The sequence below is a fragment of the Enhydra lutris genome, unplaced genomic scaffold, assembly GCF_002288905.1.
Source record: "Enhydra lutris kenyoni isolate GAN:26980312 unplaced genomic scaffold, ASM228890v2 scaffoldscaffold28, whole genome shotgun sequence".
NCBI lineage: Eukaryota > Metazoa > Chordata > Mammalia > Carnivora > Mustelidae > Enhydra > Enhydra lutris.
The window spans coordinates 20,490,735-20,507,685 of NW_019154112.1; the positions used below are offsets into that span (position 1 = coordinate 20,490,735).

A 16,951-nucleotide genomic window follows, 5' to 3' on the forward strand; every position below is an offset into this window, starting at 1 on the left:
ATAGCCATGAGTTTCTAGTTCCCTGAAATGCAGTAAAGGTGGTTTATAAAACTCTTATAAAGTAATATTGGAGCCAATTGTGTTAGTTAGGATTTTTCAGAAAAACAGACCGATAGAACAGATACACACACAGGTTTATTTTAAGGAATTGGCTCATGAGATTGTGGGGCTGGCAAATCCAAAATCTGAAGGGCAGGTTGGCAGGACAGAAATTCAGGTAAGAGTTGATGTTACAGGGACACCTGAGTGGCTCTGTTGGTTAAGTGTCTGACTCTTGATTTTGGCCCGAGTCATGATCTCAGCATTGTGGGATGGAGCCCTGTGTCAGTCTCCTCGCTGGGTATGGAGCCTTCTTAAGACTCTTTTGCTTCCTCTCCCTCTGCCCTTTCCCATTGCCCACCCCTCTAAAAAAAGTAAAAAAGAAAAAAAAAAAAAAGAGTTGCTATTACAGGCTGGAAAATCAGGCACGTTTCCTCTGTTGTAGTTTTGAGGAAAAAACTCCTTCAATGATAGGAAATCTTAGTCTTTGCTCCTAAGGCCTTCAGCTGCTTGGCTGAAGCCAACTCACACCCAGGGTCTAGCTAAGTTGACACATAAAATTAACCATCACATCCATAAACGCTGATTTTCACTGAAGATATTTTTGAAGGTACCTGGATTCTTCACCGGCCAACTTTCCAGCTGGTTCCTGTACATGGATACAGACAGGACCAGTTCAGGAAGTAATAATACAGGAGGGCAGAAGGGAATGCTCTTTGGTTATTCCACAGTATGCGTGTGTTTCTGATGGAATTCATCATATTGTTTTCTGGACGTGGATATACATTTTTAAAAACTCTTTTAGGCTTTAAGTTATTTTTGGAGGAAGCTATTGGACTGGCTGGGTTGAAGGCCCAGTTGAGAAAGGGAGGAGAAAACCGCCCGAAGGAAGGAGAAAGGTCAGTGGGTTGGAACTCACACAAATCCTAGTGTGCAATATGATTAGGGAGGGGAGGGGTAGGCTGGAAAGCCAGGGCACGGGATTGTAACTGCTGAGAGACCCTGCAGTGAACACTGGAAAATAATGGGTGAAATTGCTTTACAAGCACAGTGGGAATACTGTACCATATTTGCTTGCTGTAGACAATTAAAAGTCAGAAAAATATGGGTATTGCCATTTTTATGTTTTAAGTAGCATAGTATTACTGTTCTGAAACTGTTATGGGAAATGGGTATGTTTACTATAGTCTCCTATCCAATTCCTGTGTGAAAGGGGACAGTGAACAAGCTCGCTTGTACACTCTTATTCTCCATGTGCATGAGCAAAAGGACAAACGAAGGAATGAATGGTTCAGTAGGGCTTTGGTACACTGGCATGCTACTATCTTAGCAGACCCTGTGCGACCCTGACCAGCTGCAGCTTCTCTTAAGGGTAGGGATTCCCATATCACTTACTAGCACCTGAGGGACCCGGGCTGTAGCTGGACGGATTGCAGGTCTCTTGGAGATCGGTGACTAGCCAGCCTTTTCCTTGAAACCAGTCTGAGTCACCATGAACTTGGGAACTTATCAGAGAGACCCCACATCTTGAGCCTCCTTGTATGACTTGCCTGGGGCCCACTCATTTTTCTGCCGCCCTTCTCCGGCTCCCCACTGTTACACTTCTGTGTGACTTGTCAGCTCCTTCTACGTAAACTACCTTACCCTACCCGCCACATCCCAACCTTCCTCTCACTTTCTCTTTTCCAGTCTCCAAATATTTCTCACATTCATTCTCCTTCCATCGCTAATGTTAGTAATTTAGCTCAGGCTGTCATCATTTGTTGGACTGTAACAATTGCCAACTAGTCTTGTCTGAGGTGGACCCCTAGACAGTCCACTCTCTATGGCTGTCAGAGTCATCCATCTAGAAGGACAAACTACTTACAAACTTTCAGCAACACTCTGGCTCCAGCAAGGTCAAGTCCAGGCTCTAGCACTCATGCAAGGCCCTCTGTGATCTCCATTTATCACCTGCGTCTCCAGCCTCATCTGCTCCCTCTCACTGTAAGCTTCCCAAAGCATCTCATGCTTTGCCTATGTCTCATTCTGGAGTATTGGTTAGATAACTTGTAGGCATCAAATTCCTTTTCCTCTTTCCCCATTATTTTTTTTTTAAAGATTTTATTTATTTGACAGACAGAGATCACAAGTAGGCAGAGAGGCAGGCAGAGAGAGAGGAGGAAGCAGGCTCCCTGCTGAGCAGAGAGCCCGACTCAGGGCTCTATCCCAGGACCCCAGGACCCCAGGACCCCAGGACCATGACCCGAGCTGAAGGCAGAGGCCTTAACCCACTGAGCCACCCAGGCACCCCCTTCCCCACTATTTTATTAGTTACCTTAATACCCACTTTTAAAAAAAGATATTATTTATTTGTTTGAGAAAGAGAGAGCACAAGCAGAGGGAGGGGTGGAGGGAGAGGGAGAAACAGATTTCCTGCCAAGCAGGGAGCCTGACGTTGGACTCAATTCCAGGGCCCTGAGATCATGACCTGAGCTGAAGGCAGATACTTAACTGGCTGAACCACCCAGGTGCCCCTTTAATATCCACTTTGAAATAAGGCGGCAGTAAGCAAGTAAGCAAGCAAGCAAGCAAGTATATTTCCTTCTACTTTGGTTCTAGAGTAATTCAAGACAGTCTTAAAAAGAAAAATGATGCTGGAGGAAGAAGATGTAGGAGGAGATAGCTGCTGTGGTGATTTTGTTGATGGGTTCTGTGTGTTTTTGAGACAGACAGACAGACACTCAGTACATCTGTAGCCCTAGTTGGCAGAGCTTCCTCTTTGAACCTCTACTCCTGTGGGACCCACCTGCCGAAGCCAAGCTTTGAGCCAGTAGATTCATTCAATAGATAGTCACAAGGGGCCCACTCCCAAGAATTGGGATTCTAAAGTAAATATGACACAGTTACTGCCCACACAGTGAGTTTGAATCTTAGGCTATAAACTCTAGTATAGCATATATCACTTTCTCTCTCTTTTTTCCTGTCAACTTAGGTTCTGACTCCCAGGCTCCCATTATGCTGGGTTGGATGTTCTTTGCTTCCTCCATCTTGGAGTTGTGTTAATGTTCTGGGTTCTTATAAGATGCCAAGGTGTCATTGAATGGGGGGGAATATTTGTGCCCCCAGGTTGTGCTGACACACCCCTTGTGATGGCCCCATTGGGCCCTTTAGGCTGTTTCTGGGCTACTCTCAGGACACAGGGATCTTGAAACGTGAACCACAGGGTTGGTCCTCCTAGACATATCAGACAGCCATCTCTTTATGAGTCATTTTCTGGGATTTAAGAAGTTCCCTGCTCCAGGATCCACAGATGCTCCCTGTAGCCCGAGAGGGCCTCTTTTAAGGCTGGGCAAAGTCCTTTTCCCCAGAACCCTCTGCTCCTTTCTACAACCCTAGTCTCAACAGATTAGGTTTGTGGAAAACAAAAGCCAAGTGTACTTGCAGTCTGTTTCTGCTTCCTGCCCTGACACATAGCTTCCCCTAGGGATAAAGCAAGGAAGGGGCAGAGCCAGATTACCTTCTGAAAGAGAGATCCATCACAAAGAGACAATGAAATCTGAGGGAGCCTTTAGTGTATATGTGGGTCCGCTGAACCACACAGTTGTTCCAGATGGATCTCAAGTGTTCCAAGCGTGGGATGTATAGCACATCTTCAAGAAAACCCAAATATTAGTTAAGGGCCTTTGGAGTGTACTTTGCATTTATTCCCCAGTGGAGAGGCTATGATTGGATTGGGCTACCACCATCCAGTATGAAGAATCTCAGCTGGGCAGTTTTCCACCAAATCAGCCCAGGGGCAGCGGGCTTCTTCATGTTCAGGCAGTGATTCATGATTCCAGTCAGTTGTGGCTGATGGTGGCAGGCTTGTTTTCACACAACACACCTGGGAACAAGCACTGTTTTCCTCAGAAAGGGACCATGGAAGTGCCAAGCACTTAAAATTTCATGTACTTGGCTTCAGTGCAATAATAAGGCACTTTTTTTTTAAATGAAAAAGTAATTTTTCCACTTAATTTAAGTAGTAACTGTTTGAAGTGAGCGAATAACTATGTAAAAGCTATTATCAAAAGCAGTTTTCTGAAGTCATATTAATGAAGATAGGTAATGAAAATGAAGGTATAAAGACATAACCCTGCTTATGTTTCTATAGGGAAGAATTGAGTACCTATAATTCCCTTTTTAAAAAAAATACTGATGTGTTTGTTCTAAGTTTTGGTTGTTGTTTTCAACAATGGAGATAATGAATTTAAAAGAAACAGAAAAGGACTGTATTGGAAAGATACAAGGATATCCCAAAGAACTGAAATGTTCAACTAATACTCTTGGGAAAGATAGGAAGGATAGATACCAAACTACATGGACCTTGTCTGCTGAGAGCTGTTATTAATGTGACCTCATTCCAATAACTTCTAGTCACTGTGTCTCTGTTTTTTGCTTCAAATTCCCTGGACTGATAATCATATTGGCTCAGCTGGACTAAGTCACCTACCCTTGGATCATCCCAAGGTGAATAGGTAACATCACTTAATACTTAAATTTACTTAATGCTTTCTCCATGTTGGGCATTGCTAAAGCACTTTTCATGTATTGTTTATTCTTCTACAATAGCCTTATGTCTTATGCACTATTACGTTTCCCATTTCTCAGATGAGAAAACCAAAGCCCAGAGAGGCCAGGCAGTTACCCCAAGGTCATATAGCTTTCTCCCAACATTCAGTCTTTGGCACAGTATGCACGTATTTTTAACTTTATAACAAGACAATATAGATAGTAGTTGGGATTTGGTCTTTGCAAATGTCCTGTGTTTCTATCTTAGGGCCCCATATATGTGATCATAGCCTACATCTTTTTTTCAAACAGAAATCAGAGTTATAACCTGGCTGTTGAAAGTATTTGGTATCAAAACACCCTCCATGACTTACTCAAAGGTAGGAGAAACATTTGGTAGCAGATTTGACCACGGGCAGGGGGTGAGCTGATGGGTGGGTGGGCCCACCCGATTGATGGAGATAATGAGCCAGCATTTACGGAAGTTCATACAGTTTGGTTCCATTTCCTGGATATTGGAAATGTTAACTAGGGTTCTTGGGGATGGAGCAGAATGAGATTAGCACTTGGATGCCAGCAGGAACATGGAATCACCTATTCCTATTTAACACTAATTTAACTGACATATTTTGATAACCCTCTCCTTTTGTTTTGTCTCATCCTCTCCAGTTTCCTTTTTTAAACTGTCAGCCTATTGATTTACCATTATCCCTTACTTTTCTCACCTCCTTTACTTTCTGAATGCAGCAATGTTGCCTGTCCCTTCCTTTATGGCTTAATTTATGCTAGGGCCACAAACTCATAGGCCAGGTATTATAGATAGATAAATGAAGTGAGCCAGGTAAGGACTGTGTCAGAATGGAAAGCCCATGTCCTTTCCAAAAAGGGAAAATACTGCTAGTCTCAATGCTTCACATCCACATTTCATGTAAAATTTCCAATTTTTTAAATGTTTATCATTAGTCAGTTTTTAAAAATGAGTAGGCTCATCACAAAGCATCTGTGGGATGACTCTATCAGCAGTTGGCAGTTTTGGACATGATACTGTTGGAGGAATGAGGGAGGTGGGGAACACTTGAATCTCCATCCTGGCTTCTAAAGGGACTGTATATGTTCTAGTCTGTTTTCTGAGTCAGCATCTCTCTACTAATTGGCTTTATATTATTTTTATTTTTTTTTAAAGATTTTATTTATTTATTTGACAGAGATCACAATTAGGCAGAGAGGCAGGCAGTGAGATGGGGGAGTAGGCTCCCCGCCGAGCAGAGAGCCTGATGTGGGGCTCGATCCCAGGACCCTGGGATCATGACCCAAGCCCAAGGCAGAAGCTCCAACCCACTGAGCCACCCAGGCGCCCCTGGCTTTATATTATTAATCACATCTTTATTATTTATTTTTTAAAAAAATATTTTATTTATTTATTTGAGAGAGAGTGAGCAAGAGAGAGAACATGAGCAGGGGGAGGGGCAGGGGGAGAGGGAGAAGCAGACTCCCCGCTGAGCAGGTAGCCGCTGAGACTCAGTCACAGGCCCTGGGATCATGACCTGAGCTGTAGGCAGGCACTTAACCTCCTGAGCCACCCAGTCACCCCTTAATCACATCTTTATGTATATATTTGCATTATCATACTGGAAGAGGTATTTTTCAGCCTAACCCATTAAGATGATAATATTTGAATATAAGTTGGCTGTTTTATCTCCTCTACTCTTCCAGTTAGACTTTAACCTCCTCTAAGGCAGAAGACTATGTGTGCGGAAGACATATTTTTTATCGTTGATATAAATAAATATCCATTTAAAATATAAGATGAGGTATTCTCTAATTAGAGAGATGTTTTTGGTATTCAAGTTTGTCTTCCTAATGTGTTTCTGTTTTGTGGGGCTATTTTCAGTGTTGTGTTTGCTCTTCTTCAAGGCAAATTATTTGAAATGTTCTTCCTCAGTTTTGAGAGACTTTCTGCAGATCCTCAAATGTAGACTAGTTCTTGTATCTGTTTTTATAATTTTAATATAATTAAATGATGCTGGACTTGCAAAAAAAAGTCTACTTGTAAGATTTTTACAATTAAAAATGATATTTTGATACCTAATATAATTTTTCTTTTATTTGTGATCTTTTTGGGGAGAAGATTTGTAGAGGTTTCAGAACACATAGGATCAAAGAATATTAGAGTTGGGAGAGGATAATAAAATCAATGTTCCACTCAGTGAAGCCTTGGTCTCTTGCAGTGGGAAGATGCTTACTACCATATGAAGCAGTCCTTTCCACTTTTAAGTGGTTGTATATTTTTGTATGGTTTTTCTTCATTGTGAACTGATAGCTGTCTCTCATCATTTCCATCCTTTGAGCCTAGTACTGAGCACAGAACAAGTCTACTCCTTTTGGGCTCCCCAAATACATGGTAAGATCTTTGAGGGCAATATGTTAAGACGTTCCTCTAGTGCCTCACATTTTAGGCACATTTTAGGGCATTTAATGGCATGTGGTTGAGAGTACAGGCTTTGAGGTCAAAGGACCCAGATGGAAATCCTGGCTCTTCTGATAGAATGACTATGGACAAGTTACTTAACCTCTCTAAAGCTCCTTCTTGGGTTGCAGTGAGTATTAAATAAGATAGTGAATGAAGATGCTCAGTACAGTCCCTGACGATGGTCATTCAATAAATGATGTGTATAGTTAGAACATGCTGGTTAAACTGAAAGGAAGGAAGTCTTGCAGAATGTTTTAATGCTAAGCCAAGACTGCCTAGAATCTGAAGCCATGCTCCTCCCAGAAATGAGTGTTTGATGCTTATCTTGGGGAGCTCCTTATACAGCTAGAGGAAAATTATGTTGTGTGATCTTAGTTTCCCCAGAAACATAAGACCAAGGAACACTCTTAACTAATGCATAATCTTTCTACTCTAGGAAGAGTCTGTGTCCAGAATTCCAGTGGTCTTCCTTCACAGGCTTATGAACTGGGGCTCTCCACCTAGAAAGAAACCTTTGACTTCCTTAATTCTTTGCCCAAAGCCTCCTGCTTGAGTGAGATCCAAGAACCTTCCAGCTTCCTTTCCTTCTGACCTCTCTTTCCCCCTAACTCCTCCTAAGCTCTTCTTCCTCTCTCCCCTAAAAGGAGAGAGTGAGGAACAGCTGATGTCTTGCCAAACAAGAAGGCCCTTCCCTCTTACTGTTTAAAGGTGGTTTCCAGGGGCTCCTGGGTGGCTTATTTGGTTAAGCGTCTGCCTTCGGCTCAGGTCATGATCGCAGGGTCTTGGGATCAAGTCCTGTGTCAGTGTCCCTGCTCAGCAGGGAGTCTGCTTCTCCTGCTCCCTCTGCTGTTTCCTCCACTTGTGGGCTCGTTCTCGCTCTCTCTCTTGCTGTCTGTCAAATAAATAAATAAAATCTTAAAAAAAATAGAGGTGGTTTCCAATGGGAGGCTAATTAAAAGTTATTTATATGATGAGAGAGTACTTGAATTGTTCAGCTGGTTTTGAAAAAAATTTAAAAACAAGCACATAGGGGCGCCTGGGTGGCTCAGTGGGTTGAGCCTCTGCCTTCGGCTCGGGTCATGATCCCAGGGTCCTGGGATCGAGCCCCACATCGGGCTCTCTGCTCAGTGGGGAGCCTGCTTCCTCCTCTCTCTCTCTGCCTGCCTCTCTGCCTACTTGTGATCTCTGTCTGTCAAATTAATAAATAAAATCTTTAAAAAAAAAAAAAACAAGCACATAGTCCCCACAGTTTACTGTAACTCATTTTCTCTTCAAGGGGTTAAATGCACTTTCTTACATTTTCATTAATTGTTTTCTTCAGCATCTGTTTATTTGTGGTAAAGATTGTCTTCTTTATTATTACTTATTATTATTTATTTATTATTATTGTATTATTGTATTATTTATTAAATAGTGGGCCCTTGCTTTTTTGACTTACTTCCCAGTAAAAAACTAGGATATAAGTGTTTTTTTTTGCGCCATACTTTGCATTTTTACATAACATGCAAGAAGCTAGTATTTGTACTTGCCTAGTCAATAGGATTTTAAACAAAATTGGAATCTATGTTTTTAAAGCTTTGACATCTTTCTTTTTGTTTATGTTAAATATAAAAAAAGTGATACTGAACCAACTAGGTTTACTGGGCTATATTTAAATGAATAACAATGGAGCCTATTTTATATCCTTCCATCTAAAACTCTGCTTGGGATTGAGGCAAGCACATCACCTTTCTCAGGGGTCTTGTTGACCTAGGCCACTGCTTTGGTGCTTATCTAATTCTCTATGTGTATACCAAGAAATGTTACAAGAAATCACTCAGATGGATACTATCACTGTGTACTTACAACATGGGATTTTGGTTTTGTGAGAACAGGCCTAGACTAAGCAACATTTAGAGAAACTGAGAAAGGTCTTGCTTATGTGTTTCCCCCAATTCTTCATTTTGACAATATTCAAATGTATAGAAAAGTTGAAAGAGTAGTATAGTGGATACTTATTATTAACCTATTGCTATATTTACCAGTCCTTCTGTTTTATTAAAACAATTGAAAATAAGTACAGATGTCATGAATTTCTCCAGCCTGGAAGGTAAGAATAAAGTGTCCCAAGATAAGACTCTTTCTTACACAACTACAGTATCATTATCATACCGTAGACAATTAACAATAATTTCCTAATAATATCTAATAAGCAATCCATGATCTATGTTCAGCTGTTCCCAGTTGTTTCTAACATGTCTTTTTGGCTTAGAAAAAAAAGTATAGAATCTCATCAAGGTTCATGAATTTGCTGTTATGTTTCGCTTGTCTTTTAAATTTAGAACATTTTCTGTTTTTTGGGTATGTATATTTCTTGACACTGACGTTTATGAAGAGTCCAGGATAGTTATTTTATCGAATGCCCCACAATCTAGATTGTCTAATTATTCTTTTCTTTTTAAAATTTTAAATATTTTATTTATTTATTTAAGAGAGAAAAAGAGTGTGAGTGGGGGAGGAACAGAGAGGGAAGGGGAAAGAATTTCCAGCAGGCTCTGCGCTGAGTGGAGCCATCTCAGCACTGGGCTCCATCTCATGACCCTGAGACCGTGACCTGAGCCTCAACCAAGAGTCAGATGCTTAACTGACTGAGCCACCCAGGCACCCCTGCCTAATTGTTTCTTTACGTGCTTTTTAGTTTTTAACCTTTTGGAAATATATTTACAGACGTGTGCATAAAATATAGATAGGAAGGTTTGTGGAAGTTACCTTTCCAGTCTCTGGGATCCTAAAAGTCTGGCTCTTTTATAAACCCTTATCTCTGCACTTGTTTCTCCATTGCAGTTAGAGAATGTCTAGTGCAGAGACAATTTCCTGGCACTTTCCTGCAGATCAGGGTACTAAGGCTGGGCGGCTTCCAATTTAGGCAGTTCCATTGTATTTATCTCAGATCCCCCACCGGGGTTTCAATTAGAGAAGTTATTGTTTAGTTCCCCTTCTAAAAATGTTGCATTCTCTAATTATCTTGGCTTTAAGGCATTTGGGTTGTTTTTATACTATGTGAATGCACTGGCTATTAGGAAAGTCACTTTAAAATTTGGGTGATCTAATTCAATTGTTAAAACTGCCTTAATAATTAGGTTGTAGTAAGACACAATACAGTGTATACAGGTTCCTCACAACCTGGTGTTTTGGGCTGTAGAGACCCAGCATCGATCCAGAGGTGGTTCAGAGTTCTTTATTAAAAAAAAAAGAAAAGGCCAAATGTTAAAAATATTATGACCTGGGACGCCTGGATGGTTCAGTAGGTTAAAGTCTCTGCCTTCAGCTCAGGTCATGATCCCAGGGTGCTGGGATTGAGCCCCATATCAGGCTCTTTGCTCAGCAGGGAGCCTGCTTCCTCCTCTCTCTCTGCCTGCCTCTCTGCCCACTTGTCATCTCTGTCTGTCAAATAAATAAAATCTTTAAAAAAAAAATATTATGACCTAGGTCAACTTTGTCTTTACTCTTCTAATTACCTTTACTTCTCTTCCTGCATACTCACAGTGCTTTCTTATTTTTCTTGTTCTCAACACAAATGCTAAATGGTGATGATAGATGATGGTGTAAATTGGGGTCCTTAACCTGAAGTCAGTGGGTCAGTGAACCCAAGAAAATCATATGCAACATTTGTGTATATTTGCCCATGTGTTCTGTTCTGGAGGGATGTTTTTTCCATAGATTGCTTCAACTTTTCAGGGGTGCCTGTGAGCCCCAAGTGGTTAAAGGCACTCGTTAAATAGTTACTTCCTACTAGGGCCTTTGCTATTCTGTCTGACTGTTGGTATAGTATCTTTCTTTTTAGTAATCTTTTTGTGTGTTTGTTCTGGATTAAAATATTACAAGAAATAAAATTAAATCTATTTATAGTATTAGTCAACACCCAGAGATAACCATTGTTTACATACTGGTAAATGGTTATCTACCTACCTATCATCTGTCTACCTATTTATCAATCATGTATCTGTTTATCCATCTACACACACACACACACACACACACATTTTTTAAAGGAATCATTCTATATGAACTCTTTATACTTTTCTAAGTGTAGATTGATAACACTTTTCTTTAATTGTTGCATTGTAGCTCATTATATAGATATACTGTAATTATCCCATCTCCTATTCATGGACATAGATGTTTATATTTTAATAGGAATCAAACCTTAGGCAAGGTTTGAACAAGGGAGATCTTGGAGCTTTTGCTGGTTGCAAGAGCCCTCTTTGTCTTATCCTTGCTAGCCCCACATCAAAGACGAGGCTCTGGATTTTGGGCCAGAGAACATGTTTGTTTTTTCCAAAAAAATGAGAAGCGTACTCTTACATGCCTCTCTCTAGCCCCCAAGATAGTGACATGAATTGGCAAGTCATCTCAAATCAGTAAAGCATATAACAGTCTTATAGGATCAATCACCTTCAGAGCAGCTTCTTTTAAATCTGTTCTCAATTTTCAAGATTCAAATGGGCCTAATTTTGTATAGTTTACTTACATTTTTAAAAGTGTTTATGAAAATTATTATGGAAAAAAAAAAAAAACAAACCAAAACCCCGAATACTTTCTTAAAATGCTTGAATCGTGTAACCTTGGAGACTTGACCAAAATATAAATATGTATGATTTCCCTGGGTCTCTGTGTCTGTGTCTATATTTTCATATGATATATTGCTGAAAGAGGTGTTGCTGATTGTCTTTTTTTCCTTTTCTCTCTTATCTGTTTACCACTGACACTACCAGATTAGAGGCTGCCCTAGTCAACACCCTTGGGTCCTGGGGTAGTAACTGTTCCCATCTGGCTGTGTGTGATTAATGGTGTTTATGTCATGGCATAAATCACGTCTTGCTGTTCAATCAGCTGAGACTCTGGTCATTAAAAAAAATTATCTATAAAAATCAATAACCTGTGGTTTTTGGAATGGAGCAGTTCTTTAACAGTTATTCCCTAAGTCTGTCTGTAAAAATAAACAATCAAATTACTATAGTCACTGAAATTGTGCAGGCAACAAGAAATATAATCTCGCAGATAAAGGATGACCTTAAGTAAGGACAGGTTGGAAGCCATTTTAAGGAAGACAAGGCAACCAAAGAAACCCAATACCCTTTTGAAAGTCTTCAAGAATGTCCCCCTTTTTCATGGATCCAGCTGACAACACCCCCTCAGAGATCTCAAGATGAATTTTCTGAAAAGCGTGGAAAATAAATTAGGTTGATAATAGCATTCTGTGACTGACTTAATACCACTCACAACTCTCTGTGGACTCTAGCTACAATACAGAAAAATCAATTTTATTTATTTACCTAATGTTTATGAGGAGAACACACAAAATCTGAATAAATAAATTAGCCAAGGTGATGAAATGGCAGGTAAAATAAAATGGAAGACCACTTTTTCGGTAAAGAACAGAGCTAAAGATAACCCTTAGACACTTTACTTTGTGGGAGATATTATGTGTACTGTTAAAATGGTGGTGTTGACCGTGTGTAACAACATGCCTGAATAAAGCGAGGCAAGATTAATAGTCCTGATTCACTTATAGTTTGTTTCACAGGCTGTGGGTGAGTGCTTTGGGATGTTGCTCACACAGCCTGTTTTGCTGCAGTAGCCACCGCTTTTGTGAGCAGCCCAGTGTTTTTGCTCAAATTGGAGTATGCCTCACTGATTCCTGTCTGCAACTTGCTTCTGAGGAATTGGTGACTGCAAGATACGTTTCAGGAATTCAAGTTCTACCAGTTTTGCCATCTTTACGATGTGCCTCACTTAGCCAAGTGGAATTCTAAATGGGAAAGTGAAGACTTCCCTTTGATACTTTATAACTCTGTTTCCAGAGCCGATCACATCCTGATTTCCACAGTAAGCTGGTGGCTCTCTACAGGATCACAAACTCAACTCCATCAAGAAGGCAGGACTGATCCCTCGTGCCCTTTCCCTGAATGGAAGATAGAATCCTTTTAGCAAGATATGATCCCGCAGATTTGTTCCTACTTGATGAAGGGAGGACTAACCTTCAGGCAAAGTGCTTTGGTGGAAACATCCTGTTTCTCCCTTCCCTGTGGGATGACCAGGAGCTGAGAAGGGCTCTGTTTCCTGTCACTGTGCTGCCATCATCCCCATTTACATTATTGGCAGCTGTTACTTTGTTAGAAGTTTAAATTATCTGAAGAACTCTCAACTGAGTTCAGATGTTTGTTTATTGGCGCTGTCCTAGGCTTCTGAAAACAGTCTTTTGTGTTCTCCCAGCCTTAAGAAAAGCTCTTCTCAGAATATGTCCTTCCTCCCTCCTTGCTCTTTTCTGGGAACCTGCTTCAATCTCATGAAGCAAATTAAATAAAGAGGACAAGGGGCTTAAAGCTCGTCAGAAAGGAGACTCCAGCGGTGAGGCGACCCGAAACGGAAAGGAATTGGGACTCAACATCCTGCATTTGTGCTTTGTTTTTGAAACTTCGAGTTGGTTGCCTTAATGAATTAACCAGCAGCCTAATGGAAAATGTTTCTCCTGTCCTGGTGGGGGAGCCAAATACTATAGATTTGTAACAGGAAGGCTGTTGATTCTGGCTTCATTGTTGGGCCAGTCATTTGTGAGCTGGTGGCCGGACCGCAGGCCACACACTTCTGTGCACATCTTCCATGTATTGGGACTGCCTGGGTTTTGTTTCTGCTGTCGGAGGCTCCGCGGAGAAAAGATGGTGAGCCCTGGGTTTCATTTCTTGTTTGTGTATCCCTTCAGCATTGAGGATGGTACAGGATGCCAGACTCCGTTCGGGGGCAGGGAGGGGGCTGTTGAAATCGATGAGCATATGTGAGTGTTATGCTGTTAATGCTTTTTTTTTCCTGTGTCATCCTCTGTAGAGTTCCGGGAACGCGTCCTATCGCTGCTCTATGTCTTCCTCTGCGGATTTTTCTGATGAGGATGATTTCAGCCAGAAATCTGGCTCCGCATCTCCAGCTCCGGGAGACACCTTACCCTGGAATTTGCCTAAACATGAGAGATCAAAAAGAAAGATTCATGGGGGCTCAGTGCTGGACCCCGCTGAGAGGGCAGTGCTTAGGATAGCAGGTAAGCGCTTCGGGGAGGGGACGGACCCCTGACTGGAGTTGCAGAAATTCACCCATCTGTGCCCCCGGGAGCCAGAGCTGGGAGCTGATGCACTGGGCAGAGGTCTGTGCTCAAGGTGGGGGGAGGAGGATGACCATGTTTACTTTATGCTTGATTTCCATCGAGAAGGCGGTTTCCCCAGCCTGCTGGTGACTAAGCTGTTTGGCCCTGTCTTCTGGTTGGACGGATTGATACCTTCGAATTGCAAGGGGGATATTTACAGACATCTGCATTAAACTTTCCCTATTTACATGCCCTAGCTGCTGTGACATTCTGAAAGTATTAACTTCTGTGATTCCTAGTGTATTTGCTAGAATCTGTGAGAAAGCTCCCTTCATTTCCATTTTTTGCCCAGGGACACTGAGCTTCGCAGGTTTAACTGGGGTGGATTCCTGGTGTTTGGTATCCGGGATTGCAGAGGGAATTCCAGCAACTTGGATGCCATTTTTTTTTTTTTTTTTTTTTTTTTTAAATTGTAGCATCTTTGTCAGAGTCATGTGTCCATAGCAGCTTTCCGTCCTTGGTGCTTTTGAAGGTTTAGCCATCATACATTCCTGATTAATTAATATAGGGGAGGTGCCAATGTTTCTGTTCTGTTACCGGTGTTCCCTTGCACTGGGTGTAGAAATCGAACCAGAAGGGATGACTTGTTTTACCCAGCTGAAAGCTGAGAACACTGAAGAAACCAATCCTCCAACCTCACAGTGCCTGTGTGGTTTCTTCATATGTGTTCTGTGCACGAGACTTGCTTTCTGGGGTGATTGGTCCACAGTTCCCTCCACAATTTTCTCTTTCAGAATGGTAATGGGTAGGATGGACTAAGGCTTTTGCGGGGGGTGCTTTTGCAAAGGCCAAAGGTGAGGTTTTGTCCCCAGCTGATTCCTGCAGCCAGTGGATCTGGCCTCCTTTCTTCTCCACTCTCGGACATTCACTCTGGGGTGGTGGGTGTGTGCCCACTCAGTTTCTTTTGCCTCCCACTGTAATGTAAAGTTGGTACATTATATTCCTCTGAGGGGCTGGTGAGGACTAGTCCAGAGCCCAGGCACCACAGCAGCAGAGACTCCCCCTACAGTCCCCCTAGAAGGATTTTCTGATTACAGGAAAAACAAACAGCGTGCAGACAGCCATTCTCTAGTCTGGGTTTCTGGGGCAACAGCCTTGAGCTTCTTCTGGCTGCTGTTTGTGAGATGCTGCCTGTTCTCTTCCAGGCCTTGAGGGGAGGGGTGGGGCAGTGAAAGGGTGGAAGGAGGGAGGGTCCTGGAGGGAGACTGTTTGGGAGCCAGTGAGACCAAGCAGGGGTGGTTTGGGGGAGCTGGAGCAGACCTAGCTCTCACCGCCCTCCTCAAGTATTAAAAAGTGTTTAGTCACTGAGGCCTGACTCCTTGCCTGGTGGAGATACTGCTTCATTCCCCACCCTGCCCCTCCATGAGCAGGTGTGAGGCATGGAGAGGGGGAGCCAGTATCTGCACAGTATCTTTGGCTCAGCGGAAAGGAAAGACAAGTGAAAGGAGGGTGCTGAGAGAATTTGGAGCTCTAGCCCATCAGAACAGGATGCCTGTGTTCCGTCCATTTTGTGGAAGGAAGAAGGTGCTTCTGGCTTGAGGTTTTTGTTGATGGTGACAGAAGTGGATAATTTGCTTTTTGATAGTGCAGGAAGGGGTTATGAGAGAAGGATTGGTCAGGTATTTGTGAGGGGGAATGAGATTATTTCAATTGAGGAAAATGACTAGGCCAGAAGTCCAGAGAAGTTGGGGGGACTAATCATCTGTGTACACTGTAGTTGGGGAAGAAATGGAAGAACTGGGGGTTCTGATGGGGTGCAGTGGACAAGAAGATATTGGTAGATGGTAAACTCACTGAGGGCAGGGGCCATGGTTTATTTGTTCTAAAATGTTCGCTGAGTGGGGATAGCTATAAAGTTAGTGGTTGTTAGTGAACTTGAGACCTCAAAGTCACATACTTTAAAGAGATTAATCAAAAACAAAACAAAACTACAAACAGAATAAGCAGCCCTAGTATGGAAATGTGCTACTGTTTTTAAAATAAATATTGGTAAGTTGGCTTTTTTCTACACAAATCATAATAATCATCTCTTGGGAGCAAAGACTTGGAGGCCAATCTTACGATATCTGTTTAAAAATAATGTAGCTAGAATATGAAATTCAAATACGTTATTTGTTCACCACTGATCACCCAGTGGAAGATAAAGCAACAGGGCATCTGAGCGATTTCGATGCTGCGGGTAGTTTGAAAATATACTATGAAAAGATTTCAACTTTTAACTTTATTAGACATTTTCACACTCTGCCTGAAACTCACCCATCTTTGAAATTCATCCCTAGTAAGAGATGGGGTAAGGTTCAGAAGTGGTATGAGGATGTCCATTGTGTTAATTACTTAGTAATAAAGGAGTTGAAAGTCCAATATTTTTATTTGTTTTTAAGGTCATAAAAATAAAATTGAACATGAAAATGCCTAGAGTCAAAAAGACCTTATGAAGGTGTGTGGGATAACTAAATTCATTTACATTTAATAAATATTGATCGAATCCCTGGAATAAAATGAAGAAAAGCACATAGTTCTGCTTTTAAAGAAGTTATAGTCCAATATAACTGGATATGTTGTTAGACTGTTACAACATGGTGTGAGAGATTAGTTGTTATGCCTATATAAGTACCTAATATGAAAAGAATCCAGAGGAGAGTCTAATTAACATGGACAGAGAATGGAGCCTGAAAGCTTCTGAGGGGAGGTGCCACTTGAAGTGAGAATTAAAGAGCTTGATGGGAATAGGGGGAAAG

The 16,951-nt window shown here is 41.7% G+C and overlaps 1 protein-coding gene across 1 annotated transcript in view; it reads left to right on the forward strand.

Annotated features, from left to right (window-relative positions):
* Nucleotides 1-16,951, forward strand: part of LOC111152327 (dystonin) — a 474,965-nt gene that overhangs the window by 103,184 nt on the left and 354,830 nt on the right. Inside the window, exon 4 of the mRNA XM_022510820.1 lies at nucleotides 13,904-14,111. Within this exon, the coding sequence (XP_022366528.1) occupies nucleotides 13,904-14,111 (208 nt within the window). The remainder of the gene's footprint in view (nucleotides 1-13,903; nucleotides 14,112-16,951) is intronic.